The 19,901-nt window shown below is 33.5% G+C and overlaps 2 protein-coding genes and 2 pseudogenes across 2 annotated transcripts; 3 read left to right on the top strand and 1 right to left on the bottom strand.

The window, feature by feature from the left end:
- Positions 1 to 939: 939 nt before the first annotated feature.
- On the top strand, positions 940 to 2,945 carry LOC123924278 (two-component response regulator ARR14-like). The gene is made up of 2 exons (XM_045977116.1): positions 940 to 1,613; positions 1,698 to 2,945. The coding sequence occupies exon 2, from the start codon at positions 1,711 to 1,713 to the stop codon at positions 2,647 to 2,649; it is 939 nt and encodes a 312-aa protein (XP_045833072.1). The 5' UTR covers positions 940 to 1,613; positions 1,698 to 1,710; the 3' UTR covers positions 2,650 to 2,945.
- Positions 2,658 to 13,266, top strand: LOC123922231 (annotated as a pseudogene).
- Positions 9,853 to 13,527, top strand: LOC123922230 (annotated as a pseudogene).
- Positions 13,528 to 14,295: 768 nt separating this feature from the next.
- On the bottom strand, positions 14,296 to 19,527 carry LOC123924277 (protein trichome birefringence-like 38). The gene is made up of 5 exons (XM_045977115.1): positions 19,118 to 19,527; positions 18,548 to 18,719; positions 15,381 to 15,559; positions 14,950 to 15,108; positions 14,296 to 14,725 (listed from the first exon to the last, which is right to left on the bottom strand). Exons 1-5 carry the CDS (start codon positions 19,420 to 19,422, stop codon positions 14,437 to 14,439), a joined length of 1,104 nt encoding a protein of 367 aa, XP_045833071.1. The 5' UTR covers positions 19,423 to 19,527; the 3' UTR covers positions 14,296 to 14,436.
- Between the last annotated feature and the right edge of the window lie 374 nt (positions 19,528 to 19,901).

The raw sequence follows: 19,901 nt of genomic DNA, 5'->3' as shown, positions 1-19,901 counted from the left end.
AACCCCTTATGCTTTCAGTGGTTTGAAGACGCAATGCATTGAAGGATTGACAATGGTGAAAGTAGGGTGTTTTGGTCGCATAGATGGCTTGGTAGTTGTACTTTGAAAGAGAGATTTAATAGGTTGTTTCCTGTTACGTACTGTTAACAAAAATGATTTAGTGTCAGATTTTTATGTCGCGAGGGTGAGTGATGGAATCATTGTTAGCAGAGAAGATTATATGCCTGGGAGGAGGCTCAACTGATGGAGTTAGAAGAGATGCTAGCTGGTGTGTCTGCGAGCCTCAGATCAGTTGATAAATGGGTCTAGAAGTATGATACAACTGCTGGTTTTTCTGTTAAATCAGCATATAATTTGCTCTTCAAGAGTTGCTGGTTCAGGATCAAGGTGATGAAAGACAATGCAACGCTCATAAGAAGCTCCGAAACTGTTCAGCCCCATCCATCGATGTTTGTTATTCATGGATTGAGAGTTCTTCAACATAGAATCGCGAAGAAGGAACATTTGAATCGCGAAGTTTTGTGTGTCTAATATTGAGAGTTGCGATTATGTACTACTCTTCTTTTGAATTTGCTAGCCCCCCGTTAATTTTTTTAACTAAAAATTGCACATGTGACATTTAAATATTAAAAAAATAAAATAAGTTTTAAAATTGAAAAAATTTATTAATTTTTTTGAATAAAAGATTGAATAATTGTTTTTTTTTAAAAATAACAGTTTACAAAGTTTTAAAAATGAATTAAAAAATTAGTTCATAAAAAAACAATTATTTTAAATTATTTTTAAAACTTTATAAACTTTTTTTAAAAAAAAATAATCATTCAACCTATTATTAAAAAAATTAATACATTTATAAAATTTTAAATTTTAATTTTTTATAAAAATATATTTTATTTTTAAAATTTTATAAACTGTTTTTTAATAATGGATAGATAGATAGTTAATTAGTTAGTAAGATAAAATAAAATAAAAAGAATAAATGCAGAAAAATAATAAAATATTACTTGTTCACGAAGTATTATATATTACCGTTATTACTAAACCCTAAAATCACATCCTATATATAACACAGTACTCATTCATTAAATTCTTCACTCTCACTCATTCTTCGCTCTCACTCATTCTTTCAATTCTTCGCGCTCACTCATTCTTTCAATTCTTCACTCTCAAATTCTTCGCTCTCAGTAAATTCTTCTCACTCTCTCTTAAATTCTTGCGATACAATTCTTGATTTCTTGCAAGTTCTGTTCTTGCCCTGTTCTTCACTAATTCCCCTCAGAATTTATCGCTTCTTTCTGAAGAATTTATCTGATATCTCTCTGTTGCAAGAAGGGTTACTGACGAACGAAGGGATACTGTTCTCTCGCCTTAAATCAAGGTTGCCCAGAATTCTAATTCCCCTCAAAATTATCTCTTGTTTCTGTGTTCTCTTCTTGCCCCTCCCTCAGTATTCTTCATCGCCAAGGTTACCGCCGTTCCTCCGTCGCAAACGGCTCTGTTTGGGATAATTCATTCTTGATTTCTTGCGAGTTCTCCACCTTTCATCGCCAAGGTTGCCGCCGTTCCGCCCGTCATCCTTCGCAAACGGCTCTGTTTCGGATAATTCACTTACGGTACAATAATTCCTCCCTCCCTTATTCATTCTTGATTTCTTGCGAGTTCTCCACTAATTCCTTCTTGCCCCTCGGAATTGAAAGGTTTCTTTTTGCAATGGCTCTTTCCACTGAGATTGATGACCTAGTTCATTACCAATTACAAGAGAGTTTAAGAGTCATTGTGATTGATCATGACATCACTCGACTTCATGCCATCGCGAATATGTGTATTCAATACAACTATCATGTTATGACATCCACTTTGGCTTCTTTTGCCCTAAATCTTTTGAGACAAACAAAGGGTCCTTTTTTTGATTTGATATTAATTGATGCTCAAATGCCGGATATGGATACATATGACTTTTTGGAACGTGTTACACAAGAAATAAAAATTCCGGTCATTATAATGGGTGTTGATAACACAACAAGTGAAAGGATGAATGGGGCTTGTGATTATTGGCTAAAACCTTTGGACCCGAATGATATCAAAAGCATGTGGCTACATGTTACAAGAATTCCACATGATCAAATTCAAAGAGACTCGGAGGTGGTAAAAACCGGACAAAAACGAAAGAAGAGAGATGAAGAAAGTGAAAAAAAGATGAACAGAGTATCATGGAGGTCATCACCAGAACTTGAAGAAAAATTTATAGGAGCTGTGAATCATCTTGGCATTGACAAGGCAACACCAAAACAAATTATTGAGTTGATGGATGTTCGGGGTTTGGAAACCTCGCAGGTTGCTAGCCACTTGCAAAAATTTCGACTTCGTCGTTTCAATTGTTCAAGTAAAAAGGCAAAGCCAACAAGGGGAAGGGAAAATTTAAATGTTCCTTGTGAAAGCATTCAAGTTGTTGAGTCAATGCCAGAACATGATAAAAAATCTGATAACAACTTTCATGCACAACAACAACATCCGATTCCGATGGTGTTTGATGATTTTGAAGTTTCCAATATTTTGACTAACAAGACCAACATGATGCTAGATGATTCATCATCACTATATCAACAAGGATGGTATCCATTCGAAGATTTTGGTCCTTATTTTGACTAACAAAACCAATGAATGACTATGGAAACAGAGTTAATCTTTTATACATGCCTCAGACTCAGTTATTGCTAACTACTTTGATCGATTCAGCCTTTGGATCAATCCATTCATCAAAGTCATCGAAAGTATTCTCACTCCTATTGTCCATACCGTTATCTTTACTCACTATTTCAATTTGATTCATCAACCCTCAACGATGGAGGCTCATCTATGCCACTGAATTCTTTACAATTGGATAATTTCTCAGACCTACCGTTGGATGGACATTGCTAAGAGTTACAAGGAATTTATTACATATCTTTAAGTTTAGGGTTTACTACTAATTTGATGTAAATTAGGTTTTATTTTGATGATTATTAATGTTGTATCATCCTCAATATGAGGCCATGTTTGTATGATTGATCATGATATATATCAGTTTTATGCAATTGGTTTTTGTTTTGTTTAATATTGCATCAGTTAAAAATTCCAAATTCTGCAAAATGTAGCAAATTAAGTTTCAAATAGATTTGGAAATTGGTCAATTTATACGGGCATACGACATTTGCCTACCTTTGCTTAAAAATTAGCATAACATAATTTGAACAAACTACTCATTTTTGCAATCTGCAATTAGAAACACTGGAACACGAAGGCAACAATGCAAACTTGTTCGGAGTTTCACTATCTAATTTGTGTTGAACCTGTAGGGTACTGGTCTGGTTTTTCATGATATAGGTGCTTAGTGCTTACTACATGAGTATGGCAGCTACTTACAATCTGAAGATTTGGATTAGATAAGGTTTGTTGCTAAGCTAAGTTTCATATTCATATATCAATGAATCTCATAGGACTTGGAATATTTAATTGTTTCTCTCAAACAGTTTTACAAGTGTTTATGTCAGTATATAAGCTAAAAAAAGTCAATCTAAACAGGCCATAAGTCATGGTTTCTCTTTTTTCTACATTTGTAAGAGACTTGCAATGTAATGTTGATGTTGTGGTATTATTGGGTGTTATTGTAGGAAGCTTCTTCTGCTCAGTACATACTGCAGCAGTACATTGCTGCATCCGGTGGTTTGAAGCTTTCAAAATTCCATTGGCAATGCTTATGCAAAGGGATAAGTGAGGTTTATAGTATCCGAGTTCGAGACTGCTAAGAAAGTCCCGTGCAACCGGAATTCCTTCAAAGCTGCAGAGTCTGGTTGATTTGTTTTGTGGCAGATGAATCCGGATATGTGGTATGTGGAACTCGCTATTGGTGGCGGTAAGATGCTGGTTGCAAAGGGAAGCTTGTGCGGAGGCACACACCTTGGCTGGTGCACATACTGCTAAAGAGCCTGTGAGGCCTCTTCGGCGTGCGCTTCAGGTTGATTTGAACTCTTCCATTCTCTCCTACCTTTACATATGCGACTCTTGTTGAATTATAATTTAGACTTGTTTGTTTCTATGTATAGGATCTTGATCCAAGAACAACTCCTAGTATGTTTATCAATGCAAGATGCATTGGAGAGGAGAAGATAAATGAAGAGGATTGTTTCATCCTCTAGCTTTGTGCAGATCCATTGACATTAAAAGCCAGGAGTGAAGGTCCAGCAGAGAACATAAGGCATGTTTTGTTCGGATACTTTAGTCAGAAAACAGGACTTCTTGTTCAGTTCGTATTCAGAAGGCGATGTAGTTTATTGGGAGACCACGATAAATTCATTTCTCGACGACTATAAACCTCTTAAAGGGATTATGATTTCTCACTCGGGTCAATCTGTAATGACACTTTTCAGGTTTGGGGAAACAGCAATGAGCCACGCTAAGACAAGAAGCATGGACAATTGAGGAGCTGGCATTCAACTTTCATGGCCTTTCCATAGACTGTTTCATTCCTCCATCGGAGCTTTGGTTTGCTTCTATTAGCGAAGCCTCCGAGTTTTCAGCCTCCCACAAGGTTAGAGGGTGAAGAGTAAGACCGCTGTGGTTACAGCAGCATACCACGCCAAAGTTGCACACTTATGAAAATCACAAGAAAGCAATAAATAACATTAACTGGACAGTGGATGTTTAGCAAAGATGAAGTTTCAGAATTAGCCTAATTGTTGTAACGTTAATACTTTCGGTTCGTCTAATGACACCTTACTGAGGTAAAATGGTAAAGATTATTGCGGCAGGGTTCATCGAATTTGTAAATAGAACTGATCAGTCACAGATGAAGAACTTTCAAATTATGACAAGTTACTTTCAAATTAAGCCAAAGCTTAAAGATGAGTAATTTTATGAGTGTGTCCTTATGACCTTATGACAAGTTGCACTTAAGCCAAAGCTGTTGCAGTTTCTGCCACTGTGTTGCCTGCTGTTCGCGTCTGCTACTGTGATTTCTTGCTGTTCGCTTTCTTTTGTGTGGTTCCAAACCCAATTATTCCGATTATTCCAAAGAACCCAGGTTACCATTGCTGCCTTCCCTGTTGTATCTTTATCTGTGTTTTTGCATATATCCATAAGGCACTGGCACTCTATCGGCGTGTTAAATTGCTGAGTTCTTTGCAGAATGGTCGCTTTTAAGCATGCTGTTTGCCATGCTCTTCTTCTGTCATGACAGTCAAAGAGGAAGTGCCAATCACTTTCATGTTCATTCTCACATATTGGACAATCTAATTGGCAAGGTACACATATCATATACTACCTCTCTTTCTCTGGGTTAACTTTGATAGATATTTCTTTCTCTGGGTGTCTTTTTGAGGTGTTAAGGGTGAATTTTGTCATTATCACATATCATACTACCTCTCTTTATTCTCTCTTGCTCCTAGTATTTTTGTATTAAATGTAAATGAATATAGGTGAATATAGAATTTTTGAATGTAAATAATTCAAATCTGAGTTATGCTACTTAACTGTAAGAAAATGTGACAAGAGAAGGGAAAAAGCAAAAATTATATATAGCATGGACAGAAAACAAAATACAAAAACAATATTTTGAAGAAACACAAAACAACTACTATTATTCGGATGCACCACAATCATATCTTGATCAGTACATGAATAAGAAACACTTTTATTTTAAATTTTTGGAACATATATTAATAGAGAAAACTATAAATTCAGAAGCTGCAACATTTTTTCAAGGCCATGATGGCCATAAGGGGCGAGGCATTGGTATAACAGTGAACTTCATTTGTCCAACGTTGCAATGTAACCCATTTTTCTCACCGCATGCAAAGTAACATGGCTTCCATTTGTTTAACACGAACTTTAATCCCTCTCCAACACCTTGTGTGTGATTTGCCAACTTCTTAGCTTTCTTAATATCACAATTCTTGAAGCTCCTCACCTATGCATGCATATCATTGATTCTCTTAATATCATTGTTTTGCCAACAGGTGATAATGGAATTTTCTCACCTATGCATGCATATCATTGATTCTCTGCACAAAAACTAAAGAACGACAAAATTGAAATTCAGGTGGTGGTGGTGGTGGTGAATTGAAACTGAAGTGAAGGTATCTTTAGTACTTAGTGTTTTTCATTTAATGGAATTTATTATTTAACTTAATTTGGGGTTTTGAATTGTTACTATGGTGATGTGATGTGATTGTAGTAGTAGGAGTACTTTTGTTTTAATTTTTGGAGTTACTGATAGTATTTTGTTGCTGGTGGAATTGATTGATATGCAAATGTTAGTTATCGGTCGGAAGAATATTGCCCTACCATATTGTGTGGGGTGGTTAATAAATACAGATTCGACTTCTCCATAGTAAAATAAGTAGGGAATTGGATGGTCTACTCTACTCACTTATCTATTTTATCATTCCTCTTGTTCTTTCATCCAACCACTAACTGTGTATAGAAAATAAACTAATTATGGACAGCACAAGAGAATGAACCGGAGAGGATTCAAATTCAATGACCACTACATGAATTATTGATTAACAAATCAAATATTAGAGTGTACTAATTACTTTATTGGTGAGACTGATATGAATATCAATAAAGAGAATAATGTATAAAAAATATTGCATTAAGCGTCGAAACTTTACATTGAAGGTGTGTTTGGTGTCTGACATTGACACCCGACACATGTGGTTACATTTAATATTCCATTTTTTCTAAATTATCACTAGTGTCAATGTGTCGGTGTGTAGCACTGCCGCTGTGTTTGGTTACATTCAATTATTTGTTTTGTTTCAAATTATCACTGGTGTTGACTTGTCAGTGATGGTTTGGTGTCCTTGTCTAATGTCTATGTCATTATTTCATAGATTACTAGTACTTTTCAATTCTGCTAGTTGATTTTGCATTCTTAGTACCTTAGTTGAGTTTGTGTTGTTTGAGCTTTAGTAGATATAGGTTTGGTAGGACTAATTTTAGTTTATTATTTTTATGTTTGATGGGTTTACAGAATAATGACCCTGACTCCGGTTGACTATAGTTTAAAGCGTCATGGTGCACATCATGAACAACATCCATCATCAAGTAAGAAAAAGAAGGAAGTTGTTTCTTCAACTTAACTGGGTAATTTTAACGATGATTGATTTTGATAAAGAAGATCATGGTTTATGGTGTTGTTTCTTCAATAAGTTGTTACTTGGAAAGAGAAGGCTTTTTGCCATCTTGAAATTTAGCTGGTATTTCTGTCGCATTTAGTAGTTCTAGCCAGTGTGGTTGAATGGAGACCATGGAAAAATGGCTTGGCGATTTTTCTGACAGACTCCAATAGCCAATCTGTGAAGGGATTCCAGCCACATCGGTGCTAGTTGTTTTATATGGCAAATTTTACCAGATTCTGTCATCCATATCGACAACATTTGTTCTATGTTTCTTAAATGGTTTTCCTATGTAAAACAGTTTTCATAGTTAATGATTTTATGTAAAACAGTTTTTAAATGATTTTATGTAAAACAGTTTTATGCATGTGTTTTGATTGAAGTACTCGTATTTGTCTCCTTTTCGTAGTTAATGCATAAAGTTGGCACATAAATTCTTCCATATGTTACTTGTTTCTCAGACCATAGAGGAGTTTTACTAAAATCATTTGTTTTCTTGTAGGCATATAACTATTAGTCAGCTGACCAGCTGCAACAAATGCGAATTACCCCAATGGTAGCTCAGCGGAGATTGCTTGTACACAAGGTAACATTGTTTCAGTTTGATATTTGGATTGTGAAAAGGATTTATCGTTTCAGTTTGTCATTATATATTTCCTCAGGGTGTTAGCTCCATCTGAAACTTAACAAGTATAGCCTTGTGTTAGCAACTGTCACTATTTATATTGTTGTATTAGATTTCTTGATCTTATTTACTATTTTCGTTAAGAAATGTGATTTATGTTGGATTTATTTCAAGGGCTGCTTATATAAAGCAACTTTTTTGATACAAACAAAGTGAAAAAAGGGGAGAGAATATGGACATCAAGAAAGACCAAGCCCTGTTTGAAATTAAATTGAGAGAGGATTTTGAATGACTTTTTAAGGAAAAAAAAACTCTCATTTCCCTAACTGAATTCTTTATATTTTGTATTTCTATTATCTTTGGTGAAGTTTTATCATAGATATCCGGCAAAACTAGACGCCGACCTGTGCAATGTATGGATCTTTTAGAATGTCATATATAACATTTGATAGGAAGAATAAATCCCTTTCATTAGGTGGAAGAGTGGTTCTTATTAATTCTGTATTGGCTAGTGTTCCCGTTTTATTTTTTCTCGTTTTATAAGGCCCCTAGAAAGGTCATTAAAGCTTTGATAAGCATCCAAAGGAATTTTCTGTGGAGTGGGATAGATGCAATTAAGAAGATGGTCTAGGAGTGAAGAATTCGGAGTTGTTCAATTTAGCACTTTGCGCGAAGTGGACGTGGAGGTGCTTACCTGATCAATCTGCTCTATGGTTTATTGTTGCTGCAGTTCCGATATGGCGGCGAAAAGGGTTACTTGGATTTAGAATCATTAGCGTTGTGTGGTAGACATGACTCAATATGGTGGAGAGATATTGTAGGAGGTTGACAGAGGAAACCCCTTATGCTTTCAGTGGTTTGAAGACGCCATGCATTGAAGGATTAGTAATGGTGATGAAAGACATTGTAAGGCTTATAAGAAGCTCCAGAAGTGTTCAGCCCCATCCATTGAAGTTTGTTATTCATGGATTCAGAGTTCTTCTCAATAGAATCGCGAAGAAGGAACATTTGAATCACGAAGTTTTGTGTGTCTAATATTGAGAGTTGCCATTATGTACTACTCTTCTTTTAAATTTGCTAGCCCCCTGTTGATTTTTTTAACTAAAAATTGCACATGTGACATTTAAATATTAAAAAGATAAAATTAGTTTTAAAATTGAAAAAATGTATTAATTTTTTTGAATAAAAGATTGAATAATTGTTGTTTTTTAATAATCTCACTATTCAAAATACCTTAAATATTTCATGAGATTAAAAATCATCATAAATTATTTATACAATACTTACATGAACCTTCCGATAAAAATTGGAGTTTAAAATTTGATTTTGAAAAATGTTCAGTTTTCATCAATCAAATTATTAAAATATAAGGAATATATTTAGTAGTTTAGCTTTAAAGTATTCAAACTTCTCGAGAATTTCAAAACATTACATTCTTAAGTTCTTGCCTGCTTCGGCGTCCTCCGAATAAAACAAACCTTTAAAATTTAAATATAGTTACTCTCTACAAAAAAAAAAAGAACTTACCAAACCGATGCCCACAATATATACCTATTGTTCCGTACTCTAAAAAAAAAAAAACTATATAACAAAGAGTTAAATGAGTTTTTGGTCATTATAAATATCTCAAATTTCATTGTCCTACTTTTTTTGGTCCCTCAAATGTTTTCTGTCAGAATTTTTTGTCCTACTTTTCGGTCAACTCTTGAGTACTTTCAAATTTTTTAATGACTTTTTGTATTCACGCTTTTAATATTATAAGAATATCGTCCATAAAAATTTAGAACTTTTTAATTTATGATGAATTATTTATGAATTTTTTAGCCAAAAAAACTTAAAAATTCATATCTAATTAATCCATTGTTAAAAATAAATAATTTTTTGCAAGGACCAAAACTCGTAACAAAAAATATTTTAGGACAAAAAATTGCTAAAAAAATAATAAGGAATAAAAATAAAATTTAAAATAATTATAGAGATTAATAAAGTAATAAAAGAATATAAGATTTGGATATCCATCTTTTCCCCTCAATTTCTATAATAATAATAATAATAATGGATAGATAGATAGTTAATTAGTTAGTAAGATAAAATAAAATAAAAAGAATAAATGCAGAAAAATAATAAAATATTACTTGTTCACGAAGTATTATATATTACCGTTATTACTAAACCCTAAAATCACATCCTATATATAACACAGTACTCATTCATTAAATTCTTCACTCTCACTCATTCTTCGCTCTCACTCATTCTTTCAATTCTTCGCGCTCACTCATTCTTTCAATTCTTCACTCTCAAATTCTTCGCTCTCAGTAAATTCTTCTCACTCTCTCTTAAATTCTTGCGATACAATTCTTGATTTCTTGCAAGTTCTGTTCTTGCCCTGTTCTTCACTAATTCCCCTCAGAATTTATCGCTTCTTTCTGAAGAATTTATCTGATATCTCTCTGTTGCAAGAAGGGTTACTGACGAACGAAGGGATACTGTTCTCTCGCCTTAAATCAAGGTTGCCCAGAATTCTAATTCCCCTCAAAATTATCTCTTGTTTCTGTGTTCTCTTCTTGCCCCTCCCTCAGTATTCTTCATCGCCAAGGTTACCGCCGTTCCTCCGTCGCAAACGGCTCTGTTTGGGATAATTCATTCTTGATTTCTTGCGAGTTCTCCACCTTTCATCGCCAAGGTTGCCGCCGTTCCGCCCGTCATCCTTCGCAAACGGCTCTGTTTCGGATAATTCACTTACGGTACAATAATTCCTCCCTCCCTTATTCATTCTTGATTTCTTGCGAGTTCTCCACTAATTCCTTCTTGCCCCTCGGAATTGAAAGGTTTCTTTTTGCAATGGCTCTTTCCACTGAGATTGATGACCTAGTTCATTACCAATTACAAGAGAGTTTAAGAGTCATTGTGATTGATCATGACATCACTCGACTTCATGCCATCGCGAATATGTGTATTCAATACAACTATCATGTTATGACATCCACTTTGGCTTCTTTTGCCCTAAATCTTTTGAGACAAACAAAGGGTCCTTTTTTTGATTTGATATTAATTGATGCTCAAATGCCGGATATGGATACATATGACTTTTTGGAACGTGTTACACAAGAAATAAAAATTCCGGTCATTATAATGGGTGTTGATAACACAACAAGTGAAAGGATGAATGGGGCTTGTGATTATTGGCTAAAACCTTTGGACCCGAATGATATCAAAAGCATGTGGCTACATGTTACAAGAATTCCACATGATCAAATTCAAAGAGACTCGGAGGTGGTAAAAACCGGACAAAAACGAAAGAAGAGAGATGAAGAAAGTGAAAAAAAGATGAACAGAGTATCATGGAGGTCATCACCAGAACTTGAAGAAAAATTTATAGGAGCTGTGAATCATCTTGGCATTGACAAGGCAACACCAAAACAAATTATTGAGTTGATGGATGTTCGGGGTTTGGAAACCTCGCAGGTTGCTAGCCACTTGCAAAAATTTCGACTTCGTCGTTTCAATTGTTCAAGTAAAAAGGCAAAGCCAACAAGGGGAAGGGAAAATTTAAATGTTCCTTATGAAAGCATTCAAGTTGTTGAGTCAATGCCAGAACATGATAAAAAATCTGATAACAACTTTCATGCACAACAACAACATCCGATTCCGATGGTGTTTGATGATTTTGAAGTTTCCAATATTTTGACTAACAAGACCAACATGATGCTAGATGATTCATCATCACTATATGAACAAGGATGGTATCCATTCGAAGATTTTGGTCCTTATTTTGACTAACAAAACCAATGAATGACTATGGAAACAGAGTTAATCTTTTATACATGCCTCAGACTCAGTTATTGCTAACTACTTTGATCGATTCAGCCTTTGGATCAATCCATTCATCAAAGTCATCGAAAGTATTCTCACTCCTAATGTCCATACCGTTATCTTTACTCACTATTTCAATTTGATTCATCAACCCTCAACGATGGAGGCTCATCTATGCCACTGAATTCTTTACAATTGGATAATTTCTCAGACCTACCGTTGGATGGACATTGCTAAGAGTTACAAGGAATTTATTACATATCTTTAAGTTTAGGGTTTATTACTAATTTGATGTAAATTAGGTTTTATTTTGATGATTATTAATGTTGTATCATCCTCAATATGAGGCCATGTTTGTATGATTGATCATGATATATATCAGTTTTATGCAATTGGTTTTTGTTTTGTTTAATATTGCAATTGGTTTTAGTTTTGTTTAATATTGCATCAGTTAAAAATTCCTAATTCTGCAAAATGTAGCAAATTAAGTTTCAAATAGATTTGGAAATTGGTCAATTTATACGGGCATACAGCATTTGCCTACCCTTGCTTAAAAATTAGCATAACAGAATTTGAACAAACCACTCATTTTTGCAATCTGCAATTAACAACACTGGAACACGATGGCAACAATGCAAACTTGTTCGGAGTTTCACTATCTAATTTGTGTTGAACCTGTAGGGTACTGGTCTGGTTTTTCATGATATAGGTGCTTAGTGCTTACTACATGAGTATGGCAGCTACTTACAATCTGAAGATTTGGATTAGATAAGGTTTGTTGCTAAGCTAAGTTTCATATTCATATATCAATGAATCTCATAGGACTTGGAATATTTAATTGTTTCTCTCAAACAGTTTTACAAGTGTTTATGTCAGTATATAAGCTAATAAAAGTCAATCTAAACAGGCCATAAGTCATGGTTTCTCTTTTTTCTACATTTGTAAGAGTATTGCAATGTAATGTTGATGTTGTGGTATTATTGGGTGTTATTGTAGGAAGCTTCTTCTGCTCAGTACATACTGCAGCAGTACATTGCTGCATCCGGTGGTTTGAATCTTTCAAAATTCCATTGGCAATGCTTATGCAAAGGGAAAAGTGAGGTTGATAATATCCGAGTTCGAGACTGCTAAGAAAGTCCCGTGCAACCAGAATTTCCTTCAAAGTTGCAGAGTCTGGTTGATTTGTTTTGTGGCAGATGAATCCGGATGTGGTATGTGGAACTCGCTATTGGTAGCCGTAAGATGCTGGTTGCAATGAGAAGCTTGTGCGGAGGCACACACCTTGGCTGGTGCACATACTGCTAAAGAACTCTTCCATTCTCTCCTACCTTTACATATGCGACTCTTGTTGAATTATAATTTAGACTTGTTTGGTTCTATGTATAGGATCTTGATCCAAGAACAACTCCTAGTATGTTTATCAATGCAAGATGCATTGGAGAGGAGAAGATAAATGAAGAGGATTGTTTGTGCAGATCCATTGACATTAAAAGCCAGGAGTGAAGGTCCAGCAGAGAACATAAGGCATGTTTTGTTCGGATACTTTAGTCAGAAAACAGGACTTCTTGTTCACTTCGCATTCAGAAGGCGATGTAGTTTATTGGGAGACCACGATAAATTCATTTCTCGATGACTATAAACCTGTTAAAGGGATTATGATGGTCACTCGGGCCAATCTCTAGTGACACTTTTCAGGTTTGGGGAAACAACAATGAGCCACACTAAGACCAGGATGGAAGAAGCATGGACAATTGAGGAGCTGGCATTCAACGTTCCCGGCCTTTCCATATACTGTTTCATTCATCCATCGGAGCTTCGGTTTGCTTCTATTAGTGAAGCCTCCGAGCTTTCAGCCTTCCACAAGGTCAGAGGGTGAAGAGTAAGACCACTGTGGCTACAGCTGCATACCACGCCAAAGTTGCACACTTATGAAAATCACAAGAAAGCAATACATATAATATAACATTAATTGGACAGTGGATGTTTATCAAAGACGAAGTTTCAGAATTAGCCTAACTGTTGTAACGTTAATACTTTCAGTTCCTCCAATGACAACTAAGGAGAAGCTAAATTGTTCCAAGAACTAGGATTTTCTGCTTTTTATAAAGGACACATATATGAACAATTTGTCCCAAGCTTCTAACAATATGTAATTTAGTAATTATAACTTTTGTTAGAAGTATTTCAAGCATTGTTAGAACTATGTTTCTTATTTTTTTTCAGAAAAAGAAAACTATGCATGTGTACAGCGCTACTTATCTCCTTGATTTTGTGTTTCTGATTTTGAATGTCTTTTTTGTTTCTTTTGACTGGGATATCTTTTTACGTTATGCATATTCATAAGTAATTAAATAATACCATAACAGTTGCAACCAGTTGAAGATGTTCATCGAGAGGTCCCTAAATATGGCAAATGATTCAAATACCAGGTGAGATACGCAGCCGAACAACCGCAGGGGCTTCCAGCAGTGATAGCTGAACTAACCAGATGGGCCACCCAAAACATGGAGCTGACATTTAAATAAATCGGAAATCAACGTCGGATCCCGGCTATCCGAAAAACGCAAACTGAAATGGGGGATCATAAAAAAATGCAACACAAAAGGGGCGAACCAATGAATTATATTATACAAATACAATTTTCTTTTTATTTTTACTTTTTTTTATATAATTTATAGATTTTCAGTACGGCAAACAAAATCACTCAAGATCCGCCACTAAACGGACTTAGTAGTATTTTATTGTTTTTAGAACATGTGTAACAATTTGATTGGGACTGTGTTCTATATTCTTCAAGAATCAATAATGTTATTAACATCTACTCACAATAATACTCTAACTTCACATTATTAGAGCTGCATTTAAGAGTATGTTCCAAGTATCAGGTAATCCTGGTAGGCACCAATGACTACAATCAATGCCATGATCCTTAGTATACACTGAAGGATGTGCATCTTTTCTTAGTTCTGAGAGGAGTGTTATGTCAAGCAGATAAACTTGCTTCTTCATATTCTTTAACACTTTGTTCACTACATCAGTCGCCGGAGGAAGAGCCGCCGGATATGTTGGCCCAGGTAATGGTTCAACTTCGCCACTACATGTCTTCTTTGGTTCATTCCAATCTTCGCCTCTGGATTAAAGGAGAATCATTTAATTTGTTTCAGTTAATCTTGTGAAATACTCCCTCCATCCTAAAATATATGCAAAAACAGGTCAACAAAAGTTGATGTATTTGGTGTAAAATTTAGACCAGTTACATTAACCTTTGTTGACTCATTTTTACTTATATTTTGGGACGAAAGGGAGTTCAACTATCAAGAGAATTTTGTAAAAAGTTATGTAGTAGTTACTTACTGATAATGAGTAGGGGAAATTCCTTGAAAGAAGACTTTAGTTTTGGTAGGATCAACATTGGCATCAACCCAATTTGCCCAAGTTGTTAATCCTTTATAAAATGCATCCAAACGATCCATGTTTCTCACTAGATTGGGACCATCTCTAATATAATCCCAGCTGATTATGTAGCAAACATTAACAACCATCAAGTTTGAGTTAGTGAGTATTTGCATAAAAAAATTGACAATAAGTTTGACAAATTCTTGTGTCATTTTAATTTTGCCATGATTTTTTTTTTGTGTGTGTGTGATAATTTTGTCATGATATTACTTTCAACTTTCAACAAAATCATATTTAACAGTGTTAAACTAAACATACATGAAATTGTGGTACTATCTACCTAATAATGATGATGATTAATTGATTATTGTAAACGAAATTAAGCATACCCTTGTGATGCAGGTCCATTATGGACCCACCAATGCCAAGAGTTGAAGATCAACACATCCATGCCAAGCCATGCATTACCAGCTTTTATGGAATCCAGCTTAAGCACTTTCCCAACATCTTCATCAATTATGTCCACCAAATATGGTGTACGGTATAGCTGTATGGTTACTCCATAGTCCTGTGAAAAATCATAAACTGTATCATTACCATACTGCCACTTCCATTTTGCACTGTTCAAATTAAATTTAAACTAAAACAATTATAATAAATGACTAAAAAACTCGATTCCGTGAGCATGTATATAATTCATGTGGTAGGAATATTGCATGTAATACTAATATATAGGGATCGAAATTTAAACTTTGATAATCTTACTTATTCACCCTCTGGTTCCTAGGAGAATGAAACTTCGATAATCTAGAGTTCGGCACGAGATTAGTAAAGCTTAGCCAAAAATTGTTTTCACTAGGAATCAAACTTGGGTTTTCTCGAATGATTCGTCCAACAAAAAAAAACTCATTAACCACTTGAATTCAATATGTTAGTTTCAGATTAACACTTCACATCAATAATAAGGTTAAAAGAACGACTTGAGCTTGGGGTCACCGGAATGAGGAAACTCATTGATTTGAATAAGTAAAATGTTCAAAGGATACATAGTAACTATTACTTTCCCGTTTCTTTTTAAGTGTTGTTTCTACAACTATACACTATTTACATAATCTACTTTGATCGTAATTTTTTTTTGTCATGTAGTCTAGTGGCTAGAAAATACACCTTAAATGTGAATAAGTAGAGTGTCCAGGGTTCAAACTCCGACTCCTACACATATAGTGAGATATCTCTACCAATTGAGCTAAACTAATGAGGACCTTTGATCGTAATTTTTTATTAATATATAAAAATAAATATTAGTATGTAAAATATTGTTCAATTTGTCTCGACGAGTATTTTTAAAATATAAATTTTTCATAATTTTTTATTTAGACGATTAAAAATATTAGCGAATAAAGTTGTGCATGTATGCAGTGATCTAAAACGACACTTAAAAAAGAAACGATGAAATAGTAAATTAGTTATCAAATTTTTTTAATTAAGTTCACCCACTAGACTAGCTATGTCCATTTTTAGTGGTTTTTAGTTTTCTTGTTTGCAAAATATGATTATACATATGTGGCTAACAACATACCTGGCATAAATAATGGTTAAACATTACTATTATTATATAAATATAATAAATAATAATAATAACAAAGGCATTCCCGTGACTGATGTTGATTAAACCAAAATAAGGAATGAAAATAATTGTAGAGAGCTTGCAACTTGCAAATTGTTCTAATCACAACAAGTTGGCATCCTCTTCTCACAGCCTGTCAAGTCTTATTCAAATATATCTTTATGGAAGAAAAAATTGAAGTAACTCAATATGTGATTTTGAGACATGACATTGGTCAAATAATGTCTAAATTTTGCAAATGGACAAATTTATTCTTAAAATTGTATGTGTTAGTTAAAATAGTCTCCTCTTTAACATTCTTATGTTAAAAGTTATGATATAAAATGTTAAATAAATAAAGTCACTAAGTTTAGTCCAGTGGTGAAGAATTTAAATAGTATGTTATAGGTCTTATGCTCGATTCTCAGTTCATTATAAATATAAAAAAAATGTTAAATAAATATATCTCTTACGTTAATTCTATATTTGGAGTTTGAACTTCAACTCATGTATATATAACCATTTGGATCCTCTCTAATTTTTTCTCTCATGTTGGTCATATATATAGTATAATTCTCTATTTGGGGTTTGAACTTCAACTCATGTATATACTATAATATGACGTTTATATCAGCTCACGAGAACCTTAAAATACTCTTTAGACTATAAAAAAAATATGCAACATATGTGAAAAGTTATTTGATCGGATACTCTTTGGGTCCGTGACTATGGAACCGTGAGAAATCCAAAGTGTAAAGAAGACTTTCACTCCATAGGACCATATGAATATCATTTTTTTTTGTTTTAGAATGAGCTTGGAAACGAACTCATGACTTATAATATATTACCCAAATTTTTCACCACTAGACCAAACTTAGTGGCTTATGAATATCATTTTCTTAATTAAGGACTTTATATATGTACTTATTTATCGTGTTGTGTTTGAATTTAAATTTTGAATTAATTAATTTTGTGTGTAAATATTTACATATCCAACAAAATTTTAGGATATCAATTTTTATTACTAGTCTTTATTTAAAATATTCAGGACAAGAAAGATTATCATAAATTAAAATGACACTTATAGGTATTTCACAAATTTGTCTTATGATTTAAAATTTAAATTGAGAACTCAAAAGTCTTATAAAAAGTTGACTGGTAAGGTGATGTGATGGTAGACACACTTGAAACACATTTTCATTACTTATCATAATTCAGCTCCAATGTAAGACTCTTAAATTATCTCTCTAACACTTAAAAGTTAAAACTAAACTTCTAAAGCGTAATTTGAGCGACTCAATAGTAGTCACCTGATATCATATGTCCCAACGAATCTTATATACCGATATGAACTTCATATGTCCAACTTGTAAATGTATTGTATAATTTTCCTTAGCTACCCACACAATACAACTAAGAGTTAAAATACAAGTGTTTTTCTACGTATTATTTCACGATTCTAACCTATTTCAATCTCTACTCGTTTGTTCTCTCAATCAAACTTTTCGAGGTCTCCATAGTTATTTTGAAATATAAAGGCCAGCCACTAAATCATAATTTATCTGTCCTCGTAAATTTTGAGTCCAGTTAATGAAAACATCGTATATATTTATTTAGTCGAATTTCAAACATTCTACTTATTCAACTTAAAAAAACATTAGTCATTACGTTATTTAAACAAAAAAAAAATTATGTGGCTCCTTCAAGTGCTCATTGACACATTTTTCCTTCGTGTCATAATCCACAACCACAACTTGAATAATATATATATATATATATATATATATATATATATATATATATATATATATATATATATATATATATATATATAATAAACAAACAATGGAATGAAATTTGAAGACACACATGAAATATTATATTCACACAAAAAATTAAATTAATCATTAAAATTTGAAACACGAGAGAAAGACAAATAACAACTATTACCTGGAAAATCACAGTAGATATTGAATCTTTCTTAGAAAAGCTTGTAGTAGCATTTGGTACAGACGCATGAATCATACAAGCCAATGATTCCCACATGTTTAGACTCAATGAATCACCTACAAACATTATCTTCTTACCCTTCCACTTGTTCAAGAAATCCTCTCCATTGAACCTACACCACATAAAAAAAAAAATATACTCAATATTACATTTTGATTGTACTATATATACAATAGGAGATGAAATTCATTAGACTAATTACATTACAAAACATAGACTTTAACATTTAATTTGTTGTTCTTGATCAAAAATTATGTTTACTCCGGATTTACATATAAACAAAAGTCTAATATATCTGATCCAAATTTTACCTAAATATGTTTTGACTTTTGCTTATATTTAAGTTCAGACTCCACGGTAGTATTTTGTTAGGGTTGGAGGAAATTGTTGGCAACAAAGATCGAACATTACAGAAATAAATAAAACAGTACACTACAACAAAATAAATTATGCAACGATAGAAAATCGTGGCCAGAAGCGAATCGGGAATTTAATGGAAAATAACAATACCTTGGTAAGGAACATGAATTAGGCTTCCAAGAGTATCTAAGATATTGATTATCAGGTCTTCCAAACTTTAGACAATCAAATTGAGATTCTAGGAAGGGGCAGCTTGAAGAATCATAGAGAGTATATGAAGAAGAAGAGTCAATCACCCAACTTCCATAGAACAAATTACAACTAGTCAATTCTTTTCTCCTTTTTGAAGGATGAGGAGCATTATGTGACTTTGTTGCACTTACTTGGTGCATGGACACAAGCAAAGTTAGGCTAAAGAGAGAGAGCAAAATCAATGTATAGATATTGAAACCCATATGGTCCTATATTAGGGGTCCAATAACTGTGTAAGAGAATAATAGCTTGTGTTGTATCTATGTGATAGTTGGTTATGTATATATAGGATGGAGAAAACAAAATAATTAGTGACAGATGGAGGGGTCACATGGAGGGGTTATAGAATAATTATTTTAATTTTCTTAATTAATTGAGTTTGGAGGGTTTTTGGAGCAATAGTGATAGGAATATGATGTCACTTGTGAGCAAATGAGATCAAATAGAATTAATAATTTGCCATATTAGTCAACACGTTTATAGTCGTTGAATTGGGATCAAATAATTTAAATTTTAATGTAGATTTTTTTTAAAAAAATTATATCGAATTTGAAATTTAAGTTATTCGATCTTGATATAATATTTAGAGATATGTTTTATTTTTTTTGGTAGATGAAAGAGAAACAAAAAGGAGGAAAAAAAACAGGAAAGAGATATGTTTTATTTGTATAAATGCGTGAAA

This window comes from Trifolium pratense, linkage group LG4 (assembly GCF_020283565.1).
Source record: "Trifolium pratense cultivar HEN17-A07 linkage group LG4, ARS_RC_1.1, whole genome shotgun sequence".
In the NCBI taxonomy this organism is placed as follows: Eukaryota; Viridiplantae; Streptophyta; class Magnoliopsida; order Fabales; family Fabaceae; genus Trifolium; species Trifolium pratense.
Note: the sequence above shows the minus strand (reverse complement) of the source record. Positions and strands in the feature narration are given on the sequence as shown.